Here is a 20,596-nt window from a genome sequence, read left to right on the forward strand (position 1 = left end):
ACCCCAATTTCCTGACTCAAAGTCCAGTCTTTACTATTTTATGATTAATTACTTTTGTTTCAGGTGTTTATCTCAAAAGTAGATTGTACTAATTCAGAAATGTAAGACACTTCTTATTTTGTGAGAATCAGACTGACATTAGTGGGAATTCCAAGTCGTAACTGCTTTCCTGTCAAACTGGGACCTAAATTTACTGATGCCTTCTGAGTAAATCAACAAATAACACTAAATGCCGTTACGGCTTTGTGCCATTCTAGCCTTATCCTTGATCACATCTCATAAAATGGAAAAGGGGTGAAGGGTTGAGAGTGAGCTTTGGGAACTAAGTCTCTAACCTCTTTGACTCTATTTCTTAAATTAAAATGTGAAAAATTCATAGTTTAGTTAATAGTAATGTACCAATGTTAATTTTATAGTTTTTACAAATGTGCTTGATAACATAAGATATCACCACTGGAGGAAACTAGGTGAAAGATGTGGGGTACACAGGTGCTCTCTGTACACTTTGAACTTTTGTGTAAATCTAAACTTATCTCAAAACAAAAAGTGTTTTTAAAGCAAAACAACAACAAAAACACCCCAAAAATTATAGTCATGGGCACATGACTTGAAGCATGTGCTTAACCTTGAAGCACAGAGACAGATATGTAAGTATGTTTCTTATCAATGATGTTTGTAATCAATGTTATGAAGTATAGATATTTTAAGAGCAATAGAGATGAAGTCTCAAGCTTTTCTCTGATATTTGCTCTTATTAAGTATTTGTAGCAGTAACAAATACTTCACCAATAACCACCCCACCCTCATCTCCCTTACACAGACATAAAGACACACACACACTCAGACTTCTGAAACTTATCCTGATATCTCTCAGTCACTTCTGCAGCTGAGTAGTCCCATGCTTCAGGCCCTTGCCTAGGAGGCTGAAGGGGGTGGAGAAGCTCCCATGTTATGCCCCATCATAATCATTTTCTTCCAGTGCTCTGCCTCTCCCAGCAAACTGCCTGCCACCTTTTGCATCACAAAAATCACAGTGCTTTTCCACCTCTCATCCTAATGAAGTCCACGAGGATGATTAAGTGGACCTTCAGAATTGTGGAGAGGGGGGAAACAAATGTTAGTAAGAGTATTTTTTTATGCTTGGAATTTGCATTTGACACTTCTTAATTACTGTTAAAGTAATATCCAGATTCTAAATACCAAGGCATACTATGTTTATATTGTAGATTGTGTTTGGATAATTCTATTTTCTCTGGTATGATGTTATGCTTTTGGGACACATTTTCCCACTAAAGTGGGAAGTGCAAACCTATTTAATAATGATCTCAACACAGCACAATTTAAAATGATAATTGGAAATGATCTTTTGTACAGCATCACGAGATAACTATACAAATGAACTCTTGTATGGTTAATAATGTATTTAAAACTTGAAAACTGCTAAGAATAAATCTTAAATGTTCTCACCACACACACACACAAAAAGACAACAATGTGAGTTCATGGATATGTTACTGGGCTTGATTGTGGTAATCATTTCATAACGTATATGTATATGGAAACATCATGTTGTATACCATAAATATATACAATTTTTGTTTATCAATTATACCCCAATAAAACTGAAGAAAAAAAGAATCAAAATATGCCCAAAAGACCACTGGAGGAAAAAAATACAACAAAATGATTACTTCTGGGTTAAAATTCTGATAATGCCACTTTGAACAAGTTACTTAATGTCCCTGAGCCTTATTTTTCACATCTTTAAAGTAGAGATAACAATTCCTAAGTCTTTGTGATTATTAATGAAATAACGAACCAAAATGTGGGCTGTAATTGTACCTATTCCATAGGGTTAGTACACTTAAATGAGATGGGATGTACCATTTTCGCAGAGTATCTAGAGCACAGGTAGCACTTAATAAAATGTTGACCATGTGCTAACCTGCTAACAAGGAAGCCCTCACATGGGCTCCATTCTTGCTGCTAGCTAACTTCTTTTACAACATGGCTCATTCATACCATATTAAGTAGAACACCATTTTGAATTATAGGTGTGATTAAGTACTTGCTGATTATTTCTACCCTTTCTCTCCACACACACATCGTTTAGCAAACATCTAAATCTGATTTAACAAGCTTATCTTTTACTAGGTGGTTTTTCATATTACTGAAGTGTTTTATATAACCACAGAGATTCTCCATAGTTTTTCATTAAATAACATGCTCGCATTCCTTATATTGAACCTAAAACATGTTAATTTGCCAAATGCTAACATAAATCAAAGTTTTTAGGAACACATCTGTTGTATAAAACAGATCACACCTGTACACATTGTTAATGCACACATATAAATAGTAAACCAAAGTATATTATTGTAGGAAATCTAAAGAGTAAAATAATAAACTCCTATTTAGAGTTAAAAGTATGTAATTAAGCAAAATACTGGGTCCATGGTAACTATGCAATCGAAAAATACATCAACTGAATTATCATGCTAATGATAAACTCTTCTAGGAATGACTGTGAAGAGTCATTCTGTCTTTGAAATTGATTATTTATTTCATAAACCTATTGTATTCATGGAATCTATTTTACTAATTATGAGATTATTTTATGATACCTTTTGTTTTTATCATAAGTCAGTGTCCTCAGTATATTTAGATTCTACTTTATGTTGTGTATGCTTTTTCATTCAAAATGTTCTTTAGGAAAAAAAAAATTTGAGCAGAAACAGGCTGTCCTAGGACATCCTTTCCTTTAGAGACATGAGTTTCTCCAGCATAAAAAAATGATTGGATTCCAAATTGGTTAAATAGCATCTTCTGTAACAGTACAGTCACATGTTGTCTTGTTACCGTGGAACATGTACTGTCATTTCAGAAGAGCCATTCTGTGAAAAAGTTTTATTTGGCCCACATAGCCAATCTTCGGATTTGTGGGTGTTACCTCCTTTCTGTGTTACCAGTTTTTTTCATCATCATTATTGCTTCTGCTTCATCAGCTGTAACACAGTTTAGGGCAATCCTTTTAAAGAATGAGATGTTTCTCAAAATAGACAAAACAGTTGGCTAGACAGAAAAGAGATATCAACAAAATTAGGTCAGTTGTTTGTCTGTGTGTTGCTCCCTGAAACACTTCAGAGACACACCATCTCACACATGTGTAAATGAACAGACATTGAGTAAGCATATCATCTGTGCATTCCAATACAAATTTTTATCCTATTTTATTAAGGAAAGTAAATGATATGCAAAGTGATTTCATTCAGAGAATACAGGACCAAAACAACCAAATAAATTCTTGGTTTGGACCCTCTTTAGCAAGCCCTCTAGGTGTTTCTGATGCAAGCTAAAGGTTGAAAAACACTCTAGCAACACAGAAGGAATAAGGCACAGTACTTGCCCTTAAGCACTTCTCCTTGGTCTCAAGGAATTCCCAGCTGCTTCAAATTTGCATTTTAATTACCTAGCACAGTTTTATCATATATAAGCTTAGTTGATAATGATAATATTATTACTGCTTAAGAGTGTAATGGTTTTTCATCTCTTCTTGAGCAGTCATTCAATCAAGTGTTTATTAGAAAGTAGTAGTTAGTATCCATTACAAAAATCCTTATGAATCTTATGAGTTGAGCTGCATTGTTATTGCTTGTTGCAACACACACATAGAGAGAGAAAGAATTATAAAATATAAAATCTTAAGGGATAAATATTTTCAATAAAGAATTTTAAAGTGATTTTTGTGTTGTGTTGAAATTCTAGATAATATTATTAAGCTTATACTTGCTATCTTCTCATGTTTATTAATATAGGTTGTTTACAGCTTTCTGACAGCATAATTAATATACAATTAACTATACATATTTATAAAGCATTTAATTTGATAAATTTTGACACATATATACATAGTATCATAAAACAGTTTGTAGAGGGGCTTTCAATTCTAATAGATTACAAGTATTCATTACTTGTGCAAGTTTTCCCCCTTCCAACCCTAATTTCGAAGTGGGACTGCAGAGAAGGCTTCCTGAGTAAAGTAACATGAGCTGAGATTTGTAAAACAACTGGATACCTGCCCAAGTGAATACAAAGGGGAAGAGTTTTACAGAATGGAAATAAAGTCTATCTCACCTAGACTTCTAGACTTCTCACCTCTGACATCTAGACTTATGGCTGTTGTAACTTATCATCACATTGGGTTTTAAAATATTTACTCAATTTCTTTGTTTCTTCTTATAATTCCAAATGAGATGAGCTTAACAGGGCAAGTGAAATAAACAACACTGTTTCTGAGAGTAGCCATCCCTGCAGTTTGTTTCTTGCATTAGAGTAACTTGTTTAGCTTTGACCATCAATCCACTCTGGAATTCATATTTATATGCTGTGTGTATTATAGAGAACAGCATGAGTAAAATTATATTTTCACTTTTAAAGAATGAAATCTAATAGCTTGCCTTTAATTTCCTTTTTACCTTCTTCTTCCTCTGAGCAAATTATTACCTCCCCAAATGTTCATTTATCATTACTCCCATGTGTTAATACTGAGACTTTACTTTTTCTTCTCTCATTTGCTTTATTTCCTCCTTTGCAGGTTGGCTTCATGAGTTGGGAAAGAGACTGGAATCTCCATACTATGGCAACAATACCTTGGGGGGCCCGTCGATCCGAAGTGCCTATATTGCCGCTCTGTACTTCACGCTGAGCAGCCTCACCAGCGTGGGTTTTGGGAACGTCTCTGCTAATACAGATGCAGAAAAGATCTTCTCCATCTGCACCATGCTGATTGGTGGTAAGAGAGCATCTTCTTTTATACTAAGAAGAGGAACTATGCCTACCTAACTGTCACTGCCTGTTTGTTCTGTCCTGAAATACAAGACAGATGAACTGATTAACACTGGAAGATTCTAAAAGCACTAATTAGACAGTCTAGATGCAAAGCTGTAGTTGTCTCTGTGGTTCCATGTAAAAAAGGACTTGAGAGATTAACACACAAGAGCATGCATTTAAGAAGAATGGAGCAAGATTAACACGTGGGGCTCCTCTTATGTAGAATCATTACCTCATCCAGCTTACTGTTTTATCCTGCAAAGGTAAGATGAAGTAAGAGGTGGCTATGTAGGCAAACTTATAATACACCCCACTAGGATATGTACTCTGGACAGTGGCTTAGAACCTGAATTTTCCTAGATCCTCCAACTTACTTTTACATATGCCCTCTTTCTGGTCCACATTGTGGCCTTGAAACTATGGATCAAGTCTGTTTCGGACTCTTCACTCAGTTTCTTCATCTTTCAAATGAGGTATTAGGCAAGATGCAACTGTGGTTCTTTCTATCTCTGATGTAATGTTATATGACCATAAATATCATTGCTTTCTATAAAGCAAGGGTATTAGTAAGATCCAGCAGTACTTCTCCCAATAACAAAACAAATTTCATTTAGATGTGAATTGTATTTTCAGTCTTCGCACTTCTCTCCCTAGGCAACTCATTTTATAAGACTCAATGAAAGAGGGTGGTTGATTCAGCAAACATCTATCCCCACTCCTGGAATGAAAGCCCCAAATACACTTACTTTGGAAAGCTCAAAACATTAAAAAATTAGGAAATTTGCCCAAAATGCTCTCTAGAGAATTTTATGACAATCAAAAACAGGAACAAATATTTCTTATATGAACATAATGAAATAATCTGCATTTTATATTTCTCTTCAAAGAAATCACATTTTTAAAGCATTAAGCATATTTTTTAAAGCCAGTAAGTTCAATATTCTGTTTAACTAAGAGACAGCTATGATTCATAAATATACATAAAGTCTGCAAAAACTGAGACTCATAGATGGCAAACGTGAGGAGAGATGGGAAGACTTCACAAGAGGGTCTAGCATGTCAAATCTCAGAAAGCATCAACAAAAATACACTTCCTAAGTATGAGGTTCATGATCCAAAGTGCAAAAGCTATCACCCTCCTTTATTGCAAGTAAGAGCACCAAGTGAGCAAGTTTGGTGGAGAAGTAGAGAAGGCTCAACTCACAAAGAATCACACGGACCATTCATATTTGCAGAGATCATGCTAACAACAGACAATAATTCAAAATATATTAATAAAGTTATTGCTGTTATTAAAGAAGACCACAAACAAAAAGTATCTTAGAAAAGATATAATAACAGAGGTTAAAGATAAGCTAAAATGGCTAAGCAAAGACATAAAAGAAAAAAGCAAAGCCATCTTATGCACAAAGATAAAATTCAAGGGAAAAAAGGGAATAGATATTGCAAAGAATATAATGAGTCATAAAGGATAAAAAGAAGGAAAGCAAAAGGAACTGAAGGGAAGGAAGAAAAAGTGGAGAGAAAAAACAAAAAGAGACAGAGGGAGGAGAGGGAGAGAGATAAAGAATGGAAGGCAGGCAGGCAGGCAAAAGAAAGAAAGAAAGAAGAGTGAGTGACAAAGACAGAAAGAAACAAACTTAAAAAGAGTAGAGAAATCCCTAACAGTAGAAAGCAGGCTAAGGAGAACCAACATATGTATATTGCTTGTTAATACATAAATAAATTTTAATAAGAGTCAGCAGATTCAAAGGAAGACTTTTCACTATATAGCATTTTACATAATTTTTAAAAAAATTTTTGATAACATGAATTATTGCATGCAATTTTTTTAAGCAAGAAGAAGAGAACTAGCTAGATAGAGGCACAATAGAAAGGAAGGAAAATAACAGGCTTGATTCAACCATTTATGTATTCAAATGTTGTATTAGTTAATTCTCACGCTGCTAATGAAGACATATCCAAGACTGGGCAATTTATAAAGAAAAAGAGGTTTAATGGATTCACGGTTCCACATGGCTGGGGAGGCCTCACAATCGTGGTGGAAGACAATGGAAGAGCACAAGCACATTTCACATGGTGGCAGGCAAGAGAGCACGTGCAGGGGAACTGCCCTTTATAAAACCATAAGATCTTGTAAGGCTTATTTACTATCAGGAGAACAGCACAGGAAAAGCCTGCCACCATGATTCAACTACCTCCCACTGGGTCCCTCCCCACAACACATGGGGATTATGGGAGCTACAATTCAAGGTGAGATTTTGGTTGGGGACACAGCCAAACCATACCAAGTGTATAACCAAATACTTACTGAATGTCTATTATATGCCAACACCAATACAATAATAAAGAGTGAACATTTATTAGTTGTTTTTATGTTCCATTCTCTGTTCTAAGTGTTCTGACATAATACCATAATTTTTAAAGCAAATCTTTGGGGTTGGCACTATTATTACTTCATATAACAAACAGACAATTTATTATACTATTTTCTCTGGACTCCAAACCCACCTTTATTTATTTTGCTTTGTAATGCTGGGGTTTGTACTCTGCAAAACTCATTCTTCTTCGCTAGCTGACCTCAGTTGCTTTCTCTTATGGGAGGAACCAAGGGAAGACTGGCAGGCAGGAGGAGGGGAGGAGGGACTGCCTGCTCTGGTGTGCATGCTGTTCCCTCAGTGGAGGCGGGCACCTCAGCAGCAGCAGGTGGTTTCAGCCTTCATTCTCAGAACCAAACTGATTGGACCTCCTCAGACAATCTTGCATCAGTCAGGGGCACTATCTTGTCCAAAGAGAACCCTGGCTCCCTGACACTCCTCACAGCTCCTGCTCTGTGTTTCTATGTTCTGATAACTGCACTTCTTCCCTTTGTGTATCCAGCCCTAAGGGTTAAGCCTTCTACATTTGCTATGTCCATGTTACCTCTATGCTCCCTTTTTATTTATTCAGCCTTCCAACCCCAGGAAAACCAGTTCTCTATACTGAATTACTGCTGTTGAAATATTTAGTGTAATTTCTTTCTTCTAAACCTTCCAACTGATGCAGATTGATATTATCCACATTTTTCAGATGACAAATCTAAAGTATGGAGAATTAAAGTATCTTTCCCAATGCCACACAACCAGTTAGTAAAGATGCAAGGTTTGAACCCAGGTGAATACTTACTTCTCTCCTTAAATATGTAAAGGGAAACTTTACTGAACTATAAGACTGCTGTGATGGAGTATTAGGAGATGTTGAAGTCTACTTTGATCAAGTAAGCATTCTTCTTAGGCTAAAGTTCTGTTAATATTTTCTGCCCCACAATATTCCCCTCAAAGCCTGTTTTAGCATGTCCTCTTAATGACCTTAATTCAAGATATCACTTTGAGTTTTGAACCTTATAATAGGAGATGGCTCCTACAGGCTTCCTTGCATGAGAGATGTGATATGAGTGTGTGGGTCTTAAGCAATGGATCACGCAGCATACAGTGAAATCAAAGAAGTATAAAAACAAACCTTCCCTCAAAGAGCTTATGATCCAGTTTGGAGGAGATGGGCTTAAACATGTGGAAAGAGTTTTAATGATACCAGGCAGTAAATGCTAAGTGCCACATCAGTTAGGAAGTTCAGAAGCAGTGAGAGTTTCTTGGAAAGACAGTGCCATGGCACAGTTGTTCAAGTAGCATGCTGGGGCTGCAGCAACTGTAACAAGCTCTTGGCTGATGTAGAGCAGTGACAGCCTAGGGAGCAGAGAACAGGAATTCTCATTTTCTGAAGAGCTACAATGTGCCAGGCCCTGTGGTGACTGTTTTATATCCAGCGTTATGACTTTTATAATTTCCATTCTCTGTGATATCCCATATTTCAGCCAAGCAAAATCACAAGCATTTTGCAGATAAACACAGTCTATACTTATTTAATACTTGCCCATGTTTCTTCTACTCCTGATGATAATTTTGGGAAATGCTCAAAGCCTAATTCTACTAATTTGACATTTCAAAAAATCCATAAGATAATTGAGCTTATGATCTATTGATCCACTTACTGTATTGTGAGTAGTACTGAATCAAAAATTGTTAATGCACAAACTATTCCCTGCTGTTCTCTGTAGGTAGGTGCGACACTGATCACAAGGCCAAAAGATATGGGAAATAATCTGATAATGTCACTTTGTTTCTTGTTTGTTGAATGTTTATTGAGCAAATGTCCTGGTGCAAAATCAGTGCTCATTGGTAAGTGGCATTAAAAAATTTAGGTGACCCGAGCAGCACTTAGGAAACTATTCATTTGAAAGTCAAATGCCATCTAAGTGACTTGAATTTATTAGTTAAAGCTTTACATATTTGTGTTTGTGGGGAAATAATTTTATATTATTGTGAAAATTACCCTGGCTAGGAAAAATGATGCCTGCATTTTAATATTTCCTAATTAACTAATTAATTGTAAAATGTTGAGAACTAATCATAAGAGCTCACACTATTGAGCACTTTGTTCATTTAATTCTCATAATACTGTGAGATAGAGATTATTAATACCCCAATTTAGACATAAGGCAGAAGAGATTTAGTGAGTTTAAATCCAGGACTCACTAAGACCTGGCAAACTTCTTCTAAAATACTCATTTTATTATGTACTATAAATTTATTTTGTTTACTTAATTTTTATAAATATAAACAAATAATTTATTTTTAAAAAGAAAAATCTAAAATTTGTGTTACCATAGACTTAAGTCTAGGGTATCTCACTAGGAATCCCCCACACAAGGCTGATGAAATTGCTAATGGCAAGGATGCAATATACTAGAAAAATCGGCAGTAGCAATATTAAATGAGAAAGGGGACTGGCAAAACTCCAGATAATTATCAAGGACAGAGATAATATTGCTCAGTGAGAAGAAATGGGTGAAAAAATGCTGAATGGATCCACCTAGGAGTCCTCTGGGAACCCACCAGAATTTCCACAGGAGTTGTACAGGTTTTATTTTATATATATATATAAATATACATATATACACACACACACACACATATATATACACATATGTGTGTGTATATGTATATAAACATAAACTTTATATATATGTGTATATATAAAGTTTTCATTTAAGATGCCATATAAACTTCCATATAGGCATCTGTAATTATGGAGTGTACAAACCACTAATATATGGGAGGAATATTTAAAACTATAAATCAGAGAGATTTAAAGCAAAAATAGTTTCTAAAAATTATACATAGACAAAACCATGTGAACTTTGAGAACACCCAAAACAAATAAGTAATTCTAATAGCTTCAGATGAATATCAGAATTAATGAGTGAATTCAATAATGTTTATGGACACAAGATCAATATGCAAAAAATCAATTGCATTTCTATATACTAGTAACAAATTAGAAATAAAATATAAAAAATGATTACAAATAATTAAATATGTATGAATAATTATAACTAAAAATTTGTAAGCCTTCTATACAGAAAATTACAAAACATTAGTGAGAAAATAATGGAAGGATATACAATGGTGATGGTTGCTAACAATGGACTCAACATTGCGAAAATATCAGTTGTATTCAAAGTAACCTAAAGATTCAATGCAATCCCAATAAAAATTCCAGTAGATGTGTGTTTGTGTGTGGGTGTGTTTGAAAATTGACAAGTTGTTTCTAAAAATCAGTGGAGAAGAGCTAAAACCTGTCAAAGCTATCATGAAAAAGAACAAAATTGGAAGATTTGTGCTACAGATATCAAAATGTATTTCAAAGTTACAGTAATTAAGAGTGTATGGTGTTTGTTCAATAACAGACCAATAGGCCAATGAAATAGAAGAGAGTTCAGAAACAGACTCACACATATGTTGTCACTTCATTTGTGATACGGATGCTACTTTCAGTAAATGTTGTTGGGCCAAATGTATATCTACCTGTTGGAAGACAACCTTGGTCCCTCTTAAAACTGTACATAAAAATTAATTCCAGGTGGATTTTGACCTAAATTTAGGAGGGAAAACAATAAAACTTCTAAAAGGTAATATAGGAGAATATTTTTTATGACCTCTGATTTGGCAAAGGTTTCCTAATCATGACACAAAACGCCCTAGCCATAAAGGAAAAGAATGATAAATTGAACTGCAGAACTTCTTTTTTATCAAAAGACCTTATTATAAATGTGAAGAGAGAAACTACAGGATAGGAGAAGATATTTTCAAATGTTTATCTGACAAAGGACTCTCATCTACTATATATAAAGAACTGTTAAATCAATAAGAAAAAAATCAATCAACGCCCTGAAATGGGCAAAAGCTTGAAAAAAACACCTCAGAAGTAGATTTCCAATACCTGAGTAGATGACAAACATATAAAAAGGTGCTCAACATCATTAATCAGTAACATGCAAATTAAAACCAAAATTAGATACCATTTTTGTTCACCAAAATGATATGTTTAAAAACACTGCAACCCTAAGTGTTTGAGAGGATAATGAAACACCTTGACCTCCTCTCCTATACTGTTGATGGGCATGTCAGTCGATACAACTTTGTCAACATCTACCATATCTGAATATACCTCTACTCTGTGATTCAACAATTCCACTTCTGAATATATAACCAATGGAAATGCATACATATATACTTCAGGGTATATACACAGATGTCTATAAAAGCATTTTTGTAAGAATCTCAAACTGGGAATGTCCATTAATAGGAGAATAAATAAGTAAATTGTGAAATACCTATTCAAGAGAACATTATACACTAATAAGAGTAAATGAACTACTATGTCATGGAACCTTATGGATAAATCGTACAAACTCAATGCTCAACAGAGAAGCCAGACAGAAAAAAAGTACATACTTTATGATTTTGTTTAGAGAAAGTTTATAGATAGGCAAAGCTTATTAATTGTAATATAATTGGTAACTGTGGTTACCAATTGGTTAGTGAAGGGATTGGTTAGTGATTGTGAAGGGGACACAGGGAAGCCTCCAGGACACTAATATTTGGTTTATTTATCTCGGGTGGTGGGAGGTAGTGATTCTATAGCTATGTTTACTTTGAAAAATCTCAATGAGCTTCACATTTAGCAAATGTGTAACTTGTTCTGTATGTATCTTTGATTTTAATTTTACCTTGTAAAATTTTAATAGATGAGCTAAAAATAATATATCAAGCATGAGTTAAGAAGCTAGGTAATAGTGAGCTAAGTTCTTGCCTTTCATATCAGATTGTTTTTAGGTTTGTCTTAACAATAATGAGTCAAGCAATGGAGTACAATTATATTGTCCAAAATTTTGGTGATAACTGCAAAAATACCCAAAAAAATCATTTTAAAAGGTTGACTTTAGCGAGTGAGAGGGGGATGAAGGGATGGGTTTGGGGCTGGACTATTTATCATAGATTTTCTAAACCATTTGCTTACAATTATAAAACTTTTTAAAGAAAGTATCAAACTACCAGAGGCACATTGCAGTTCCATAAATATTTATGGCATACTTAAATTATGCCAAGAGCTGTGCTAGATGCAGGGAAAACAAAGATGACTAAGATATGATACTTTATTTCAAGGAGTGCACAGTTTAATAATGGAAATAGGTACTTAAGCAGATGATGTCCTTTGTTATTTCTATTTTTTTCTATTATAATGCACATTTAGAAAAGACTGGAAAACAAAGAGAAAAATAAAATTACACATAGTCTCATTATCAAAAGATAGTTTTCCAGAATTTCCATACATATATAACTATTTTTTGAAATATGTATGTATAACTATTCATATTTTTCACAACCAGACAAAATATACAGAAAAGATTTTCTCATGTCTTTAAAAATTCTTTCATACTAAGCAGTGACTGCTTATAGTCACCTAATGAGTTTGCCCCAGTTGATAGAGTCATCAGCACAGCCTTGGAGGTTGGATAAAGCTTCCTAGTAAAGATCGTTCATCACTGAGAACATATTCAGTTTCAATGAAGCATTATTATCACAAAGTAATCAAGGCTTCCCTCAGGTCCCCCCACTGAATACACACACACTACCCTGACATAGTTTTATTGGACCCATATGATGAGCTATTGTGTTCACAAATTCAGGCTGTTCTCAAGATGTCCTTGCACTGCCATTTAAATTCATTATTTAAGAAATTTTTCTCATCTCTATTCTTTCTGCCATCTGCCATCCACAAGCCAGTGTACTTATAACCAAGAATGGAAATTTCCAGGGCAATGAGGAGGTGGGAAAGAGAAGGAGGGCAGCTAAGATTACCCAAAACCTGAGCTCTGGCCTCCTTTTATATCAGTAGAAAACACCCCCTACTTAGCCTCCAAAGCCATTGCAAAATAGTTGGCTAAAGTAATTAGCAATGATGTTATACTCCAGGAGATAAGTGTTGTCCAAAATTCAGGAAAAGAAAGAGAAGGGGGAAGAAATAGGAGAAAGGAAATGAAAAGAGAAAGGAAAAGACAAAGGGAAAGAGAAAGAGAAAGAAAAAGCCAGGCAGTTCTATAGAAGCACTTCTTTCATTTGAGAACTGCTTACTTTCTTCTTAGATGCCAATTGTTGAGGTTCCTTCCAAGACCTGATACTGAGATGAGATTTTACAAAATGCATTTTATGCAAAACTCCAGCACACAAAAAAAGAGACGCCCACACACTCAGCAGGTCTAACACTCAAGAATTATATACATCAAATTTGCTAGAAATAAAGGAAAAGTAAGTGATAATTTCCAAACTGACCTGGATATAGAAGTTCTTGAGTCAAACTTTGATAACAGATGGAATGATGTTTCCTGACAGTTACACACATTCTTTGCCAGGGTGAAATGATAACCAGTGACAGAATGGTCATAATAACTTTGGAAAATGAAAGGCTATGAGGACCAGAATTTTATTTTTTTAACTACTTAAATTAGAAGTAGTTATCTATGCTGAAATGAGACTTTGAAATTGTGGTGACTCAGACATAGACTAGTACTTTTCAACAACACTTATGAATGCTACAATTAATCCAGTAATTCATTTTACTAATAAAATACAACTAGGATGCTAAATAATCTGAACATATTACTTCTCTTACTTTAAGTGCTTTACACATTATAATTAGCAAAGCAAAGTTAAAATCATACACATAATTAAGGAAAGCAGTGTTAAAATAAATGAAACAGAGTTGTTCTCTGTACTCGATTTAATCTCCATGGAAAGACTATTACATAGTGTTAAAGATGGTAGGGCTTCCAAACACTTAGCCCATAAGTATATTAAGGGTGCCTGAAATCGATGTTTAATTTCTTTGACTTGGAGCAGAATCAGTTCTTTTCTTTGGTGAGTGTTTATCATAAGTAGAGCTCTTATCTTCCAAATAAAAGACTTAAGCATCAGAACTGCTGTGCTTCTAAAACAATACAGAAGAATGAACCTCTATTTAGAATCTACAAAGAACAAATCCAACATTTAGTTGTTACACGATATATATTTTTCGTGGAATATTTTTGACCTGTTGGGAAACATTTAATTTTTGAACATTTAGGAATAATACATACTTATACATTCTTGCGTGTATCAAGCATTTATTGAGTATGTTTTGAATTTATTTCATCAATAAGTTATGTCTACCAAGAGCCGCTCTTTACTATTTAAGAGGTTGCAGGAAAACCTTAAATCTGAGTCATTTTCCCCAAATTTAATTGCACTGAGCATGCTGAAAATTCATAACATGTTTCACTTTCATAAGGAAAATTACATAAACTGAGCAAATACTGTTTTTGATACATATACTAGGCACTTTTTAAAAAATACATTTGTCTTTAAATCTTGAAATAGCCCTATGAGTAAGGGCTATTTAACATAATGAGTATGCCCATTTAACATGAATCTGTTTAAAGGAATTATGTAACCTACCAAGTTCACACAATTAGGAAGTAGCAAAATCAGTATTCAAATCCAGATCTGTCTGATTCTGAAGTTCATCTTCTCTCTGCAACATTATATTGCTTCTTGTATATAGACCCTAAGTTTAACCCTATTCTAGTAGCTTTTCTAAAATACTGAGGTCTTGTTATGAAGGGAGTGATTTTATAGACATAGTGACCATTATTCCATAGAGAAATTATGTATTACCTAGGAAATAATTTTAATTCCAATGTGAGATTAGAATTAAGTTAGTATGCCAGTGTTTGGTAATTTCTGATAAATGTAGGGGGAGAACAAGATTTGAATTGGGGAGGTCCTGAAATAGGAAGATAGAAGTAATAATATGTTGACATATTTGCACCAATGTATCCATTATGATGCTAAGAAATTTTTAACATAGCTCCTTGGGCACTAAGGTTTTGTACATGTACATTTTGATAGATCCTAATAGACAAGCTACTAAATGTTTAGTCTTTTTTTAAGTCCCAAATTACTGAAACAGATGATTTTACCCAACATATAAGCTTCATACTTCATTCCTAATCCTGTCCCAGAATAAGGATCAGGGATAAAATCTGAATATTACTTAGAGTTGAATTATCCATAAATATGAACGTGCTTGACCCTCATGTTTCTCTCAGTTTCACAGTTCCAGGTATGTCCAAGGCCTTGGATTATCTGCTGGTTTAGAAACCATTTCGGTTTCATTCTGCTAATGACTAGTGAGTGCAAAATCCTGTCATACCTTCTTTGACTTGATGATACCTAGATGCTTCCTAAAGTGGGTAATTCCCGGAAAGTGAGGTCCATCCTTTCACTCTACTGTTCTCCAGAAGAAATACCCACCCTAAATCTCCATATGCCCTCAAATTCTGGTGAACAAAATTGTTCATGTCATTACACTTTGATGGTAGGTTTGGGACAGGCTCAAAGGGCAGGCTTAGCAAGAAACTGGAGGTTAAATACTATCTGGTTGACAAACCTCATTGAAACAAGATATATATATATATCCTGCTGGTGCATCTCATGGTGGCAACAAGGACTCTAAGCAGAATACCTCTTTTTGTCTGTGAATTCATTTGTTTCTTGAATGGTCTCAAATTTTCCAATATCTCCCTCAAAATTAAAATAACTGCAGAGCTGGGGTTGGGCTGGGTATTGGAGCTTCACACTGCTCAAGAAATCCTCAGTTACATTTTTAACAACTTCCTCCATATCTGCATTAATATAAATGTTTCATATTTAATATTCTAAAACGAATTTTAAATGATGGCTTTTTGAGGGGGTGAGACTAAAATTCCCACAAAGGCTAACTAGTTAAAATAGACTTATTTCAAAAATTTATTTCATTCATTACTATTATAAAAGTAATTATTAAACTATAACTTTATAGCTTTTCTATCAAACAATGAAGACTATTTTATTGTAACTATCAAACTATACATAACTATTAAAATAATATAGATGTAAATTGAGTTCAAATAAAAGTTTCTCATAACCAGAATGGCAGCTAGCAGGTTAAACGTAAATCAAAGGGGCCTATTTTGCATATGATTGAGTATTTTTAAAGATATTTTTACTCGGATCAAGCCTTATGGAATCAAAGTGACTGCTTCAGGATGTACCCTGTGACACACTGTCTGTACCAAAATGCTTGTACCAAAATAGCTGTATCAACATGGCCACGTAACCACACTCTGCTCTGATCCAGGATAAACTGTAAATTTAGATTTACGTGGTGGGCCTCACGTCACATTTCTCTTCCATTATATACTGTGTTGTTCTTTCTAGCCTTGATGCACGCCTTGGTGTTTGGAAACGTGACAGCAATCATACAGAGGATGTACTCCAGATGGTCCCTCTATCACACTAGAACTAAGGATCTGAAAGATTTCATCCGTGTCCATCACTTGCCCCAACAACTCAAGCAGAGGATGCTCGAATATTTTCAAACAACCTGGTCAGTCAACAATGGAATAGATTCAAATGAGGTAATGTTCATTTCTCATGTTGTTTTCAGGCAGAAAGCACATATTCTAAGGTAAACGCAAGATGTTCTAATGCAGGTATCAGAAGTGAAAAGCATACCAACTTCTTTATTCCTTTACATTTTTAATTATTCATGAATCCCAATCCATCTTCTTTCACTTGCTTTGGCTTGTGTTTTCACAATGCCAATTTGGATTGACCGAAGTTTTATATTAACTTGCTGCTTATTCAATCAGGTGGATTTATTTTCCTTCTTATTGTCTCTTTTCGAAGGAATCAATTCTTATGATAATTTAACAGTGTAATCTGGGATAATTATATTAATCAAGTTTCTGTTTCCCTTAACATCAATAAAGTTAAAAAATTCCATCAAAGGGGTTATCTTTATACTTCCAGAAACACCCCAGACTGCCACTAAAAAAACAGTATTATATAAATCAACGAACCATTTCATCAACCCACCAGCCAAACCTGTAACCAACATTTTAGTAGTGATTAATTGGTTTCTCCTCTCTTCGCATAATCACCAGTGGGTCCAAATTCCATATCTTCTGTCCTGACTAGGACTCTCTGTGAGAAGGAAGTCACAATGAGTTATATGTTTTCCTGCTAGAGGCTTTTTAAATTTGTTCTGTTTCTCCAGACTTCTTATCAGCTGATTATTCAGTAGCACATAATTGAAATCACAGTCACTGAAAAATCTCTCCAGGATTATACATACTTAGATTTCCTCTTCTGTATGCTGGATGGCCAAACAGCAGGAGACAGTAGGAAGAGCATCCCTGCTGTCTTGCAAAGTAAATCAGTTAGACTACACTTACCCCAATTTGATTTCCTCCTTCATCTTCTCTGACAGCTTTTGAAAGACTTTCCAGATGAACTGCGTTCTGACATCACTATGCACTTGAACAAGGAGATCTTACAGTTGTCCCTTTTTGAATGTGCCAGCCGGGGCTGCCTCAGGTCTCTGTCTCTACACATCAAAACCTCTTTCTGTGCTCCGGGGGAGTATCTGCTGCGTCAAGGGGATGCTTTGCAGGCCATCTACTTTGTATGCTCGGGCTCCATGGAAGTTCTTAAAGACAGCATGGTGCTGGCTATTCTTGGTAGGTCTGAATTGAAAAACTTGTATGAAATTTGACTCTGGAGCATAAATTAAGAAGATGAAATGGGGGAAAAAACTGCTATTGAGAGTAGGAAAAGAACAGATGAAGACATGAACTCAGGAGTATTCCTCATATGAGTTTAGTGTGCCTACCTGTTATATCCAACATATTATTTAATTCTTGCAAAAAAATCCAGTAGTATAAATATTATCTCCATTTTAGACATGAATAAATAGTACTTTAGTTAACTAGCCCAGATCACCTAGTAAGAAAATAAACTCAGTTATTTTTTATTCCTAAAGCCAAATTATTAATCATGATATATACTGCCTTCTGGTGAAATAGCTGCTCAGTTTTAAGAGGGCATTTATTTTTGTGGAAAATTAATTCAGAGAACACAAAAATTAAATTGTACCTGTACTAGAAATAGAGCAAAGGTGACTATGTTTCAAGAAAAAGCTCTCATAGCAGTCATTAACCTAATACTGTCAAGGTGACTATAGGCTCTTTTTACTTCCTTAAAGAAAACTTACAAGATATATTGTGAAAATTTTGTGCCACAGAATTGACTCTCAATATTAATACATAATTGGTCTTCATTGAAATATAAAAGGCAGTTGACAAAAATGGCATGCAGAGTTAATGTATTGAAAATCTTATTTACAATTTTATGTAGGGCTCTTTTAAAAATCACTCTAGGCTGGGCACGGTGGCTCATGCCTGTAATCCTAGCGCTTTTGCAGACAAGGCAGGTGGATTGCTTGAGCCCATGAGTTCAAGACCAGCCTGGGCAACATGGACAGACCCTGTCTCTACTAAAAATACAAATAATTAGCTGGCCATGGTGGCAGGAGCCTGTAGTTCCAGCTACCTGGGAGGCTGAGATGGGAGGATCGCTTGAGTCCGAGAGGTGGAGGGTGCAGTAAGTCAAGATAGCGCCACTGAACTCCAGCCTGAGTGCAGAGAGAGAGAGACAGAGTCTCAAAAAAAAGTCACTCTAATTTTTGTTTGTTTATTCACCTAACGTTTATTGAGGACTTATGAATGAATTCAGTACTGGTCTAAACAGTGATAATGCAGCAAAAAAGAAATGGCCAAAATCCTTGCCTGCATGAAAATTAAACTGAAGTGGAAGATATAATGGGGTCTGAGACCAGCCAAGGTGGTAGTAATGATGGTGAGAGGCAGGTGAATTCAGGATGTATTTCAAACACCAATATAAAACACAATATTTAGAGTTTGTGCTAATAAAAGGGGGTGAATTCAGTACTTTTTTATTTTCAATTTTTAAGAACCTTGTATTTGTAAACAATTACTTGCAAAGTGTGTTCACACACAAGGTCTCATTTAAGCCTTTACAACACAGAGAGACAGATGGTGAAGGTATTTTCTCTGATTTTTCTAAAGTCAAAGCTAACCTAAGACTTTGGACTCTGTATTCAGCATTCCTTCCATGTCTAAACAATATCTATTTTTCTAATTTTAAAAAAACCCTGCACTCATATGTTTATCACAGCACTATTTATGATATCAACAATATGGAATCAACCTAAGTGTTCATCATTGGATGAATGGATTAAAAATGTGGTACATATATGCAATGGAATACTATTCAGCCATAAAGAAGAATGAAATCATATATTTTGCAGCAATATGGATTGAACTGGAGGCCATTATCTTAAGTAAAATAACTCAGAAAAAGAAAGTGAAATACTACATGTTCTCACTTATAATTGGGAGGTAAATAAAGTGTACAGATGGACATAGAGTGTGGAATAATAGACACGGGAGACCAGGAAAAGTGGAAGACTGGGGGAGGGGGGTGAGGGATGAAAATAAGTTAATATACAATGTACACCATTCAAGTGATGGTTACACTGAAAGTCCAGACTTCCCCACTAGGCAATATATCTATGTAAAAAAACTGCACTTGTATCCTTTAAATTTATGCAAATTTTAAAAAACCATTATTCTATATAATCATTGTAGGCCTTCTATCAATGGATTCTGGCTACTAAGCTTCAAAATAGATTATATTTTGGAAGAGAAAAAGAGAACTAATATGTATTGAATCCCTCATATGAGCTGGGTGTTTTATGCCCATTATTGAATTTAAATCATGTAATTTATTATTTGTGGGTTATGATCTGAATGTCTGCGTCCCCCCAAAATTGATATGTCAAAACCTAATCCCCAATATGATGGCATTAGGGGTGGGGCCTTGAAGAGGTGAATAGGTGATGAGGGCACAGCCCTCGTGAATGGGATTCGTGTCTTTATAGTAGAGGCTCAAGAGAGCTACCTTGCCCTTTCTCCCATGTGCGGACACAACGAAAAGGTGCCATTTGTGAATCACAAAATGAGCCCTTACCAAACACCAGCCTGCAGAACTATGAGAAATAATTTTTTTGTTTATAAGCTACCCAGTTTACAGTATGGCAACCTGAATAGACTAAGACAGTATAATTATTTTCAAAATTAAAGGTGAAGAGATAGACACTAGTGAATGATGAAAGACCCATATGCTTTTCACAGCTTCATGTTGACTTGTTTACCACTTAGAGTAAAGGTAGGGTTTGTCTTTCAAATTTGTGACTCAGTTCTTGTCTCATCCTCTTATGTTTTTCTCCTCAATAGAAAGGCATGAAATAGCAACTCAGAGTTTACTATTAATGTGGTCATTTCTTTATCAATATTAAAGTAAGGCTCAATAATAGAGTAACTCAATATTAGAGTAAGGCTTCTGTGTGTGTGTGTGTGTGTGTGTGTGTGTGTGTGTGTGTGTGT

The 20,596-nt window shown here is 34.9% G+C and overlaps 1 protein-coding gene across 2 annotated transcripts in view; it reads left to right on the plus strand.

The window, feature by feature from the left end:
* The window catches only part of KCNH8 (potassium voltage-gated channel subfamily H member 8), a 393,974-nt gene that overhangs the window by 284,070 nt on the left and 89,308 nt on the right, over window positions 1–20,596 (plus strand). For both annotated transcript variants that reach the window (XM_001162672.6, XM_054680428.2), the window contains 3 exons: window positions 4,595–4,792; window positions 16,506–16,705; window positions 17,560–17,809. In XM_001162672.6, coding sequence (XP_001162672.1) covers window positions 4,595–4,792; window positions 16,506–16,705; window positions 17,560–17,809 — 648 coding nt within the window. The remainder of the gene's footprint in view (window positions 1–4,594; window positions 4,793–16,505; window positions 16,706–17,559; window positions 17,810–20,596) is intronic.

Source organism: Pan troglodytes, chromosome 2 (genome assembly GCF_028858775.2).
Source record: "Pan troglodytes isolate AG18354 chromosome 2, NHGRI_mPanTro3-v2.0_pri, whole genome shotgun sequence".
Classification (NCBI taxonomy): domain Eukaryota; kingdom Metazoa; phylum Chordata; class Mammalia; order Primates; family Hominidae; genus Pan; species Pan troglodytes.